The 13,984-nt window shown below is 32.4% G+C and overlaps 1 protein-coding gene across 1 annotated transcript in view; it reads right to left on the reverse strand.

Annotated features, from left to right (window-relative positions):
- Positions 1-616: 616 nt before the first annotated feature.
- The window catches only part of Iml1 (GATOR complex protein Iml1), a gene marked incomplete at its 5' end in the record, with an annotated part of 444,528 nt that continues 431,160 nt past the window's right edge, over positions 617-13,984 (reverse strand). Inside the window, 3 exons of the mRNA XM_090374757.1 lie at positions 617-852; positions 10,072-10,179; positions 13,481-13,656. Of these exons, the coding sequence (XP_090230883.1) occupies positions 658-852; positions 10,072-10,179; positions 13,481-13,656 (479 nt within the window). The remainder of the gene's footprint in view (positions 853-10,071; positions 10,180-13,480; positions 13,657-13,984) is intronic.

The following is a 13,984-nucleotide window of genomic DNA, read 5'->3' on the forward strand; positions in this document are numbered from 1 at the left end:
TGTCAATATCCTACCACTATCTCTATACAATATGCTAAAAAGTATTTGTTTAAGTGCTATTTATAGGAATTATTTTATATCTATTATAATGAATTTAAGATCAGTTTTTAAATTATCTATTACATTATAATTGAGAATTTAAACAACAGTATTTAGTTAATATAAAAAAAGAAGCTGCAAAATTGCTTAATCTCTATCAAAATATAAATTCACAGCTGAAGGCACATATTGATTTTGACTTTGTTTAGTAAAGATATTAGAAAACCCACATTTTCAGAAATATATTTTACTTTATCACTAGTAGATATGCTGTTCACTACCATGATTACACTGTACTTATTTATATAAGATATGCACAAACTCATAAAAAAGTCAACCTTTACCCATGATAAAAATTCCGCATTTGAAATTTTAACTTTCCTGTTATACTGCTGTAATTTGTAAAACACGTTTACTGAATGCCTTTGTTTACAGTACACACAAAACATTCTAATATGTGTTTTACTCAACTGTAAAATTCTATTTTGTAAAGACTGTGTAGAAGTTGTCATATATTAAAGGTAATTATTTATATTACATTATATTTACAGCTTAAAAATGTATTGCTTATTGCAAAGAAATAATATCAGACAATCGAAATTTTGGCTTGACATTAAGTCATTGATCTAGGGATAATAGACTATGTAACTTGGTCAAGGCGGTAGCATCCCAGAATTCCTTTAGCCTTCCATTTTCATTGGCACAAAAGGCACGAAAGTCATGCATAACTTTCCTCATAAAATTCTCATCCCCTGTAGCTTGAGTCTTCCATCGTTTTGTAATCATGTAATTCCAGGACCAGAGAAATCCCACCTGTTAATAAAATAAATATTCTCAATCAGCAACTTAATATTTGCATATGAATTTATTCTTCACATATGGTGACTAAATAACACTAAACATTTCAAACACAAGATAACTGAAATAATTTTAAGTGTTTTCAAGCATCCTGCATAACTGTGGTGGACAAGCATATTTGATCCAGAATGTTTCAAGATCCAATCAGTATTAGAGTCCACAACACAAGCTCAAACTCTAAAAAGGGTACTGACTTTTAAAAGGTGAGAATCACAGCCTCATATTATTATTTTTATATTCATATTATGAATTATCCAATTAACCATGACTTTGAAAAATATATCAAATAACTTTGGAGATACTGTAAAAGCTCTTTGCTAAGCTAAGCAAACCGGACTCACAAAAATTATATTTCATTGCAGACTTTCTATTTTAAAGGCATCTTTTAAATTATAAAGTTAGGATGCCTACTGTCTTGATGTTTTAAAAAAAAAAAAATGTTTTCCCTAACTTCAACAGGAGGAACGTTACCACACACACACACGGACGGACGGACGGACAGACAGACAGACAGACAGACAGACAGACAGACAGACAGACAGACAGACAGACAGACAGACAGACAGACAGACAGACAGACAGACAGACAGACAGACAGACAGACAGACAGACAGACAGAGACAGACAGACAGAGACAGACAGAGTAACTCAAGAATTCAGATAAAAAAAAAAACAATACAGTGAAGCTGAAAATAAGGGTAGCTTAGAATTTATGTGCTTAGGCAAGGGAAGTTATTGTGAAGTCCTAGGCAAGGCCCCTTTCAACCCTCAAAATAATTTATTATTTATAACAATTTTTCAAAAATTAACAGAATAGAAGGCCTGGAGTATAATTGTGCAGTCAGATATGAAGTTCTCTGAGCAATGCAGACAGGCTGCCAGGACAGCTCATGGGATTTTGTCAATGATATACAGGAATTTTGCTAGCAGGGATGAGGAGGTGATTATCTAATTGTATAAGGCCGTGGTCAGTCCACATCTTGAATACTGCATTCAGGTCTGCAGGTCTCATTTTAGGAAGGATGCGGAGCTGCTGGAACAAGTACAGAGAAGGACAATGAAATTAGTGAGGGGAACAAAAGGGTGTTCTTACCATGAAGGCTTCATTTCTGCACACTGCAGCATCTGGAGACTAGGCACCTGCGAGGTGATCTGATTGAGGTGTTTAAGGCTTTGAACGGATTGAGCAATCTCAATGCTGATGGGATTCTTCCTCTTGCTCAGACCATACACAATGAGGGGGTATAAATTCAAATTGAAGAAGAAATGGTTGCAGAATAGATGTACGGTAAGTTTGCCTTTAGCCAGTGGGTGGTTGATTGCTGGAACAAACTTCCATCTGTTGTTGTGGAAGTTGATAACTTATATAAATTCAAGGAAGAATTAGACAAACTATTAAACTGTCGATTTCTTCAAAGCATCATCTGCTATAATGCTTTATATAATGCTTTATATAAAGTTTTATAATGCTTTAAGCATTATAAAACTTTCTATAATGCTTAAAGTAGAACATTTACCAAGTTTAAAGAAGAATTTTATGTTAGCATGCTGTTCAAATTGTGGAATTTTGTAATAAATCAGCTGTAACACACAAGTGAAGAGGTCAAGCCAGTTCCTGCTTGGCATGCATGTGCGCACACTAAAGTCAGCATCAATGACCCATGAATCCTTACAGTCATAGCACAAACTATTTAGATACAAGCATGTAATTCCAGGAACTTTTTGAATATACTACATACAATAAGTGTATTGAACTTTGGGGTGAATACATTGAAAAATAAAAAAACATACAATTCTGTACCTATGTCTTTTATACTTCATTTTAAGAACCTTTTGACCAGCCTTCATATATGGAGTGCAATATTTTTGGTAATGCAGAACAAAATAAGAAAAACAAATCATATCATATGTGAAGTTGCAAATGTCACATTTTCCAAATTATAAATAGAACTAATATAAAAAATAAATATGTTTATATAAAACCAAATGCTTTTAAATAAATAGCTACATGTAAGCAATATGTCAGAGGCAAAAACAGACAAAAAGCAGCTTGCTTTCACTAAGCAAGAAATAAAAGCTGGAACAGGAATAACTTCATGGTGACAAAATAGAAAGCTATAGGATAAATTACAGTTGCAGTAATGCTTCCACATTTGCAGAGGGATAGGTTTCTAAGTGAATTGTGAATGAGATTTTTCACAAATAATCTCATAGTACTAATAATTATCTCCTTTGGCCAAATGTTATGCTTTGCAGTATTTACAATAAGTGTTCTAAATACATTTACACATATATCATAATGATATACTCTGCATTGTAAATTTTGCTGCTGCTACTGTTATAAAGTGTATGTTGCCAAAATAGTAAAAAAGAAAACATATTTTAAGAATAAAATTTTATATTTATAAAACGTTGGATTGCAATGAGCTAATAAGTTTGAAATGGGAGAGTTTAAAAAAAAAAAAAAAGGGCTAATGTAGTAGAGGTCTAAACTCCTTGTCTTTATTGTAAAAGGTTATTATTCAGTGCTATAAACAGTATAATGCATAAAAAAGGGAAAGAAAAAGAAAGGACATAATCCTTTTCTTAGATAATGCTTTCCATTGTAAAAGAGCTAATTATAAATTTGAAACATTTATATTAATTTCTTTAAGCTGTGTGTGTGTGTGTGTAAAGCACAGATTTTAAGCTTTCGCTGGTTTATATCTACATATGCCATTTCATAAGTCAATTTCAAAATTATGAATCACGGACCTTTCTTCCTTGCCTTTGTAAGGGTGGTTTATCTACATTTTACCATTTTCATCAGATATGTAGCTATCTGATGAAATCCCTTGAATATTTCCCATAATGAACTTGCATCCAAAAGGATATGGTTGTCCCTACAGTTCATAGAGCACAAGCAATACCTCAGTAATCCACTACAGTCACCACCATTGAAATTGAAGTCCCCCTCTCTTCCTTTCACTGCAGAAATATCTTTGGATGACACTGTTGTCACCACTCACTATTGGTTTCTGCACTGTCAAATGTTGGATGCAGTTTGGATTCTTAGTGAGAACCAAGTCAAACTTTCTTTGACATAATTTAATAAATAACAATCAACTAAATGAATCAAAAATCTGATGGGATTCTTCCTCTTGCTCAGACCATACACATGAGGGGGTACAAATTCAAATTGAGGAAGGAACAGATGCAGAATACATGTGCAGAAGTTTGCCTTTAGCCAGCAGGTGGTTGATTGCTAGAACAAACTTCCATCTGTTGTTGTGGAAGTTGATAGCTTAAATAAATTCAAGAAGAACTAGACAGACTATTAAACTTAATAGCTAAGTGTGATTGGCTACCATTTGAGTAGCATAAAGGGATTTCTGCCATACTTCTCAGAATCATTTTGTTTGCAACATACCTCAGTTACCATCTGCCCTTTACTGCAAGTCATCTTGCACCACACAGACTCAATGCCCAACTAAACTTAATCTGACTCTGTGTGTGGTCTGATTGCTTTCAGAGAGTTTTTCATAAGAAGCATGATCCCCTTCCCTTCTGGCCCTCTCTATCCCTCCTGAACACACTATAATCACCATAATGAAATTCTTTATCCCTTATTTTTGGATGGCACCATGTCTCCACTAGTTCTATTATATCAGCATTGGTTGACTAAATCAAAAGTTCAGATTCATTTAATTTATTTACAATACTGGTATTATACACACAAATTAGATTTTGGCATTTTATAATCCTGGTACATCCCTTATAGTTGCTTAAAAAAGTTTTTCCTGGTAGTATGTGACTAATGGTTTTTGCACCCAATTCAATGTTTCCTGTGTTTAAGACAATTACAGGTCAGACACAAGTATTCACAGGAGGGTGCAAGTGTCAATGATTCATTAATCATACTATGCATTTTAAAATCATCTAAAAAAGCATTGCCCAGCTTTGATGTTTACTGGGTGCAGGGTAAGATTTAGATATGATGAAGCTCTAATCCAAACGATATGAAGAGGTCTTAAAATATGCAATTATAAATTTTTATCTTCACAAAGGGAAATATTTGGTATAAGCCAAGGCTTATACCAAAACTTGGCATTAACTTTTTCACAGTTTCTGTCAAATATGTTTCCACCTTGTGCTAAGACTTACACTTGTAGCTACCACAGCACACTTTGAAGTCCAATCAATTAGAATTTCTAATTGCTTTTATCAGCTTCACAAAATTTGGCACCTCCGTAGCCAGGTGGGTAGGAGCAGCAGTGCATAGCACACGCTCCTTGATGGGCTCTCTATAAGAGCCCATGACCACCAAATATGGAGGATGTGGAAAGGTCAGGGAATGACCACCGCATATCCCCGGAGCAATATGGCCTTAGTTGCTAATGCACCTAAAAACCAAATAACAACAACACAAAATTCAGTCACTGAATTAATTACCCCATGAACTTGGGAATAATACCTATTATCCTTCTTGGAAGTGGGCATCTGATAAAAATAATAAAATTTGGATTTTCAATGTCAAGTGAAAGAAAGCACAAAGAGATAACTTCTAAACAGATAGCTGTGGGAAAGAAACACATCTTCAGAAACACACCTTTTCCTTTTTAAAAAGTATATATTCATTAATAAAAAATGCATTGTCAAATGTGAACCAATTTTGTTTGAAGAAAAAAAAGGTTGTATGCATGAGGAGACAAAATAACTGTCCTTGTTTTTATTATTATTTAAAAAAAATTTTTATTTATTTTTATCCAACATTGTTTTTTTATTATATAATATATATATATTTATATATATATATGTTTATTTCTTTATTGTTTTTATTTTATTTTATTTTATTTATATATATACATATATTTTTATTATTACTATTATTTATTTGTATATATATATTTATTCATTACTACTATTATTATTTATTTATATATATTTATTTATTTATTTATTATTACTATTATTATTTATTTATTTATTTTAATTTTATTTTTTTGTTGTTGTTTATTATTATTATTTTTTTTTAACACCATGGGAACTCATTCTTTCTGCCTTTTCATTCCTTATTATTATTATAATTTTTTTTTTTTCTCCTCTGGAGTGGGCCCCAGAGGAATCTGGCTCGCCTTTTGGCAACATCAGGTGGGTCAGAGTCTCGAATTGAGACAATATGAGCACTATGGGACTGGCCAACCTTCCCGTGGTGTGGATGAGTACCCAGACTTATCTCTCCAGGTGATTGATGCTTCTGGGTAGCCAAGCAGCCAGACACAACAACAGAACACACACACATATCTGGCCCATTTGTAGTGATACTGTTCTTCACAGAGATACGAGGCGGAGTTGAACTGATGTTCTAAGAGCCGCCTTTTACAAAAACACATGTCCATGTTCAGCTAAACACATGTACTGAAGAATGAAAATCCCATATGACCAGTACATTCATTTTTTCTCCCTTGAAATAAAATCGATTTATGTTCATTTCAGAAGTATACTGATGATGTTTTTGGACTAAAGTGAGGATGGGGAACAACTTCCCTATTAAGAAAAGTATAGTTAATTAGGAAAAATTTAATCTAAATGGTAATACTTAGTTCAATTTTAACATCAACTTCAAAAATTCAGCCTAAATTATAAACAGCCAAAACCTAAAAAAAAAAAAAAAAAAACCCCATTATCTCTTAATTGAAACAACCTGTATATACATTTTTCATGTATGGGGTCCTGTGGAGTACATACAAATATATATGGTTTTCATGTGTGGGCTCTGTGGAGTAATTGCATATATGTATTTCATATATGCAACATAAGGTCATCTCAGATAATGTGATACATTATCTGAGGTGAACAGAAAATAAATGACATTATCAGGCCGCCATCCATTAATACAGGAACTCCCCAACTTACGTAAGGGTTGTGTTCTGTGGAACTCTGCATAAGTTGAATTTTATATAAGTCGGAATTTTCCTGAAGGCTTACGCAGCACTCGCTTGCTGAATTGGATTGAAGCAAAAAAGAAATGTTCACGAACATGTAAATAGAATTATTTATCCAATTTATTTTGTCTCATGTGCAGGAAAAATTATGAAGGTGTGCAATTACAAAAAAAATGGAGGGAACAGGCATAACGTCAGCAAGTTTTACCTTTCGAGCATTGTTTCCAAAATCAACGTCTCCAGCTGATAAGCATGCCACTGCAGAGGTTGAGGGCTGTGGAAATTTAGAAGGGGTTTTTTCCAACACATCACAAAATTTTTCTGCTGCTGCAGAATCGGCAGTGGCAACTTCACTGCATACTTTAATGTTGTGGAAACTAGCACGATGCTTGAACCTATAAAACCACCCGTTGCTTGCCATGAACTTGACTTGAGGTTCACCGTACTTATCCTTAATATCTTCATAAATACTTCTTGCTTTTGCTTGAATGGCCATTAGACTCAGGGGCACTCGCTTCTGAAGGCGCCTCCATAGCCAGGTGGGAAGGAGCAGCAGCGCATAGCACACGCTTCTTGATTAGACCGGGGTTCGAGCCCATCACCACCAAAAACGGAGGATGCAGAAAGGTCAGGGAATGACCACTGCATATCCCGGAACAATATGGCCTTAGTTGCTAATGCTCCTAAAAACCAAATAACAAACAAACAACTCGTTTCTGAATCTGATTTTCCATTCATATTATTAATAGCTTTTCCATCTTCTATATAGCACCTGAACGCTGTTTTGTGATCACTGTTGATCTTAAATGCGTCGATCCTTTAACATGTTCTTTTATATGCGCACTGTCCTTTGAAATAGCATTCACTCTTGAAGCAGTGAGGCTTAATTCCCATGCAACAGATGACAAACTTTGCCCTGCTTCTTACTTTTTAATCATTTTCATCTTCATTTCTAAATCAATTTTGTTTGGTTTCCTAGCACTGCCACCAATTGCACTTTCCGTTGGTCGCTTTCCATTCATCATTGTAATAAGCAAATAGGATTGAAGAGAATATTCTGAAAATTGATTTATGTTTCTTATATGTTTGAAGATTTAAGTGAAGGGAAAATAAATTTTGCCATAATAATGTAAAAATCCACATGATTCCAGTCATTGGGATTATCGTAAATGTAATAAGATTGCATTTACTATCCGTTTATAATTAGATGCACTAACAGAAAAGCCCAATAAACCAGAAAGTGAAAAATTGTTTTTATAGTATTATGGCCATGACCTCCAGAAATGTCCTTTACAAAAATATCGACAAAGCAGTTCAAAATTGATTCTTATAATGGAACATATGATAACGATGAAAGGGTAGTGCTCCATTATAAAAATGACCTTTTAGAGAGATAAATAGCTTAGTTATATAGCAAAAATGTCAACTTCCAAGGTCGTGGAACGAATTACCAAAAAAAAAAAAAAAAAACGTGTTATTGGGTTCACATTGCAATGTTTTCACAATACCTCCATTTATTCCTATGGGTTACAAAATATGTTTCCACAATTTTTTAAAGTTTACACTGGCTGACCAAAACTTACACAAAGTCGAATTTATGGAAGTCGAGTATTACGTAAGTTGGGGAGTGTCTGTATACCAATATTGTCTATAAATCTTCAAACAGGTGTTTCCAAATGGCTGTAGATAAGAATTTATAATACACGGGCCAGAAAACAGCTTTGAAAATCAGAAGAAAAACTAGTACCTGTTAGTGGCAGCTGTGAGATTTATTAATATACTAATAATATAAAATATTAATATTAATAATTTTTATTAACAAAAACTGAAACTGAATCACAAGATATATAAGGATATTATTCCATTTATTTTTCACAATTTTCATGATTTTGTTTAATTATGATTAAGGTTTTTACAATAATTTCACTTTAAGACTATATTAATATTTAAAAGCTTTTTACTCAACTTCAAAATTGCACAAAGAAACTCACTCTACAGAGCCCACATTATCAAAACTCACCACCTGTAGCATTCAGAAAATTCACTGCTGCAGGCTTGTACGTGTTCTAGGAACTTACATGTGAAAAAGTTAATGCCATATAAACCACCGATCACAGCTGCACTCATACTCATATTTAATTTAGCTAATAATCCTATTTTCTCAAGTTAAAGGATATGTTTGGATATTCTGGATATATTTGCTTAAATCCAGAATAATGATGTCCACCACTTGATTTCATTTTATTTGGCATTATTATAATTTTCATAGATCTTTAAATAGTTTTGCTTCACTGAGGTAATGAGTATCATGAATAGTCTGCAAGTCACTGGCCACATAGTTAATAACTGTTGGCAGACATGGAATACTTGTGCTACTGTTTAATACTGCAGGCAAAAATATGGTGGCTCACCACAAAAAGCAAATCTGTGAACATGGAGGGATTACTATATTTCATAAATTTGAAAAAAAAAAAAAAAAAACATTCCTTTATTTTATTGTTTTCAGCAATGCTAACAGTCTGCTATTCCATAATATGTGAGTGAAAAAAAAAAAAAAAAACTGTATGGAACAGATAACTATATCTAAAGAAGAAGCTATTGATTGCATTTACTAATATTAATATTCGATGATTTATTTCTTAATTATACCTTTTTTAACAAATGACATTTATGATGTATGCATATAGAACCATAAACCCCTTAACAAGTCTAAATTGTGATATAAGAGTATGCCATAAATCATATATTACAGAAATTTTGCAAAGGACAAATTAATTCATCATTTTTGCATAGCCTATAAAAATTACACACACACACACACACACACACACACACACACACACACACACACACACACACACACACACACACACACACACACACACACACACACACACACACACACAGAGAGAGAGAGAGAGAGAGAGAGAGAGAGAGAGAGAGAGAGAGAGAGAGAGAGAGAGAGAGAGAGAGAGAGAGGTGCATTTGTACATGTACCTTCCCAATGTTTCCTATTAAGTGGTATTATATGTTAAGTGTATCCCAGTAATTAATGCCCAAATTTTTATCTAACAGAAATTCAAATGTTATGAATGATGTTACTTGTAATGCAACAGCTACTAGCAAAGTAATGTGCAGTTTCCTCAGGAAGAAAATTAAGGAGATCAAAATCGAAATGAGCATAGAGGAAGAACCAGCATGATTGAAGATAGACAGCAGATGGAGCAAGACTCACTGTAACCAAACCTACCTTAGTATCAGCTCCTGAATTCATGGCACAAAGTTCATTTTTTGTTAACCCACTAAAATGTCGATTAATGTATTCATCGTGAGGACTACAGATCTGCAGGGGATCATTCTGAAAAGAATATTAATTTCATACAAGTTTACTTCTCTACAATTATTTGGAAACTAAGCTATCTTACCACCATAACAGATAGAGCAATGAACTGAAGCAACAGGCTTTGTTTGCTGCTTATTTACCTACAAAATTTATCCTGATGTTGATTAAATTACTAAGATAATTATTTATTTTGCTTCTCTGTGTGTTTGCTTGACACAGTATTTTTATGAAAGATTAACTGTTAGGTAAACTGACTTTCGAACTAAATGCATTATGGGTATGTGATATACAGCTGAATGAAACTTTATAGTAGTTACTCTTGAAAGTCAAAGTTTCAGTTTAAATTGTGAGTTAAGAATTTTTTTTAAATTGTATTTCATCTATGAAGATTAAATTTTTTTGTATATGGTAATTATAAAAGCTCCAGATCGTGAGTTTTAAAACTAATATTGCCAAATGGCAGCATAATATATTCTAGATATGTTAAATAGTGAATTTCAAATAAATAAAATAAATAATAGTGTATCAAAACATGATCGTGAAATTACTTTCTGACTAAGTTTATATGACATTCACTAATAATTCATTATATGACTTAGATACTATATAAAATGAGTAAATGTCATATGACATTTATTCATTTTCCACAGTATCTGTAGGAATATAAGCATTTGTTGATATAATGTAATGCTATTGACTGCTGTGTTAAGGTAGATCTTTCAAAGGTAGTATAAAAGATGAGGGCTGCTCTGAACTAATGCCTTCAAATGATTTTCCTACTTGTATCGCATTGCATACAAAATGTAATAATGTAAATTGAAAGTTACTGTCACTATCCTGAAAGTTTCAACGCTGCACACCAAGTGGCAGGGCTGTAGTATGTGAAAATGGAGGGTCATACTGATGTGTGTAGCAGACTATGGGATATTGAGTTGCTGAGTGCAGAGAACTGTGCTCATTGAGATTCACTGATGTTTGAAGAAAATTTATGGGGACATGATGGTTGACTTGAGCACAGTTAAGTGGTGGAATAGGCATTTCTTCACACTACAGCAAGACAGGAAATGAGAGGAGAGTAGATAAACTGATTTGTCAAGGCTTAATATATACTAAGACCTGGTAAATGTATGCACATTGAAAACAAGTTGGGACAATCTGGGATACAGCAAATTTTGTGCCTGGAGGGTTCCATGAGTGCTAAAGCCAGATTACAAGGAGTAGAGTGCAGGCTTGTGTTGGTCTTCTAGAGCAGTATGAGCAACAATTTTCTTGACAGCATCACCATGGATGAGACCTCGGTACTCCACTATGAATCGCAGTGAAAGTGGCTGTCTATGGATTCACCAATAAAGAAGAAATTCAAGGCTCAGCCATATTTTCCATTTTTTGGGACAATTTTAGATAATCATTCAAATGATTATCTAAACTTCTTAATACATAAAAATTTACTTTGCACTATGTGTGAATTCAATTTTGCTTCAAAACTTTGTTAAAATTTTATTTAACTTTGTACAAAAATGTTGTTTCGAATTTGAACATACTTGTACTTGAATCTAATACTTTTACAGCTGTATTTAATTCTGTATCTTCTTAAGCTTTTTGAAGTAGTATTTTTTCCAGGTTTAAAATATCAGACTATTAAGAAATATTTAATGAAAAATGATTTCCTACTTAATATTTTCCTTTTACCAGTTCACATTTAATGAAAAACGATTTCCTACTTAATATTTTCCTTTTACCAGTTCATATTTAATGAAAATTTTGTAAACATACACATTTGTTTAAATTTCTATTGATGGACATATATATTTATTGCATATAATCCAAACAAGTCATGAGGACTATATTATACTTGTTACTTGAACTATAGAAGGGCTTAAAATATGATGTTGTGGCATTATTGTCAAAGGTACACTCTTAATGGTGAGCTTCCACAAAATGCAAAGTAATTTTAAAGTCAATTTGTTTTAAAACTTTAAAATTTTATCTTTTTAGAAATATTAATTTTAGGAATGACTGTAATTTATCTTTTTTTATATATTGTTGACATTTGGTTTTTAAAATTTGTTTTATATTTAACTTCTGTGCCATCTGCTATTTCTTTATTTCAGGCTTGGAATTCAACCTTCTGATTTGAGTATTTTTGTTCAGCTTAAATAAGGAAGTTTGTAAACATTTTAAATGAATATGTCAATATGCAACAACATACCACATGCAAAAATATGAAAATGTTATAATTTACATTTTAACAAAATGTTTGTTAGTCTTCATTAATTAAAAATATTATCTGATTTCAATTATAATATAATATATTATTTACTTACTTATAAAAACTTCTGATGTGAATCAAAATCCTTTAGAAGCATATGAAGTAATTTTATAAGCAGAACGTAAAAAGAAAACATGGTAAAGCTAATCACATATAACGTTAAACTGCAATTTTAAATATTCGTTTAGTGGCCAGGTGTGCAGGTATATCAAGAAGTGGAAATTGTTTAATGTCTTAAAGAATTACAGATTATTCTCATATGTTTTGTGGTACTTCCTGTACCACTTCTTGAGTGAATTCCTGTAATGCTGTCCTTATGATAACATCATTTGGTATGTGAGGCTGATGGTGTCATAAGGAGAGCATTATAGCAATTCAGTGAAGAAGTGGTACAAGAAGTACCATAAAAGATCTGAGAATAATGTGCAATTCTTTAAGAAATTAAGAGCAGATTACACTTCGCACAGGTTGAAGTGCTCATTATCACATCAATTTCCATTTCCAAAACTGCAATATAATTTAATTACGTGGTATATCATTTTAATTAATATAGAAACACTCTTTCTGTGTATTAAAAGGATGACTTTAAACTTAGAAAATTATATTTATCAGGGAAGGTAAAATAACTTACATGATTTTCAAGTATTAAGAATAGCTTATACTATTCATGATACTTTATGAACAAGTGTGATTGGGTTCAAGAGTGAATAATGCCCCTTACCCCCTTAAAGCAAAGTATAGGACAAAAATTCTGTTATTTTTCATGGGATATGGTTGGACTGAGGTGCTGCCATACTCCTTGCACCCCAGTTCCTGATATAACCTATTATAGTTAAAAAAAAGTTTACTTCAAATTCTGCTAACCCTAAGAACACTTGTGATTAAACTTGTCAGATGACTAAAGTTACCAAAACTGTAACATGTAACTAAAACTAATTTTTACATGGTAAAACAGTAAACAAGAAATTTCATATTTCATGTGGAATGTGAATCCACATAATGTCAATAATACACTTATTCTTCTTAATAACACACTTATATGACTACCTCTGTGATTTGGTTTTGTTCTCCTGATATGTCTTCTTTGACATTATTTGGAATCATGACAAACATGCTTCCACTGATATGTACATAACACTGGGCATCAGGATTAGCTGGATCTCGATAAGGCAGGAATCCATATTTCAACAGTATTTCTTTTTGAAAAATTTCAGTACTACCATCTGAAACAAAAGTAAACGAAAAAATGTTAATTAATTTTTTTATGTAATGGTTAACTAAGAAAAGAAAAAAAACAAGAAAAATTGAATTAGTGGAATTCGCAGTTTGAAAGTAAACACAAAGAGCACTTTCATTATTTTTAATTTTGCTAAAGGTTAACAGGTTTTTAAACAAGGTAATTCACTAAAAAAATATATAATAGTGTAAAGTACACTAATTTTCAATGTAAATCATTATTCTACCAAGTTTTTTTTTTTTAATGCTAACCCCAAACACAAAAAGTTGTTAAACCCACAGTATATTAGTGATATGGATGGGTTGGGATGAATG

The sequence above is a fragment of the Mastigoproctus giganteus genome, chromosome 5 (genome assembly GCF_048544385.1).
Source record: "Mastigoproctus giganteus isolate SK-2022 chromosome 5, ASM4854438v1, whole genome shotgun sequence".
Classification (NCBI taxonomy): Eukaryota; Metazoa; Arthropoda; class Arachnida; order Uropygi; family Thelyphonidae; genus Mastigoproctus; species Mastigoproctus giganteus.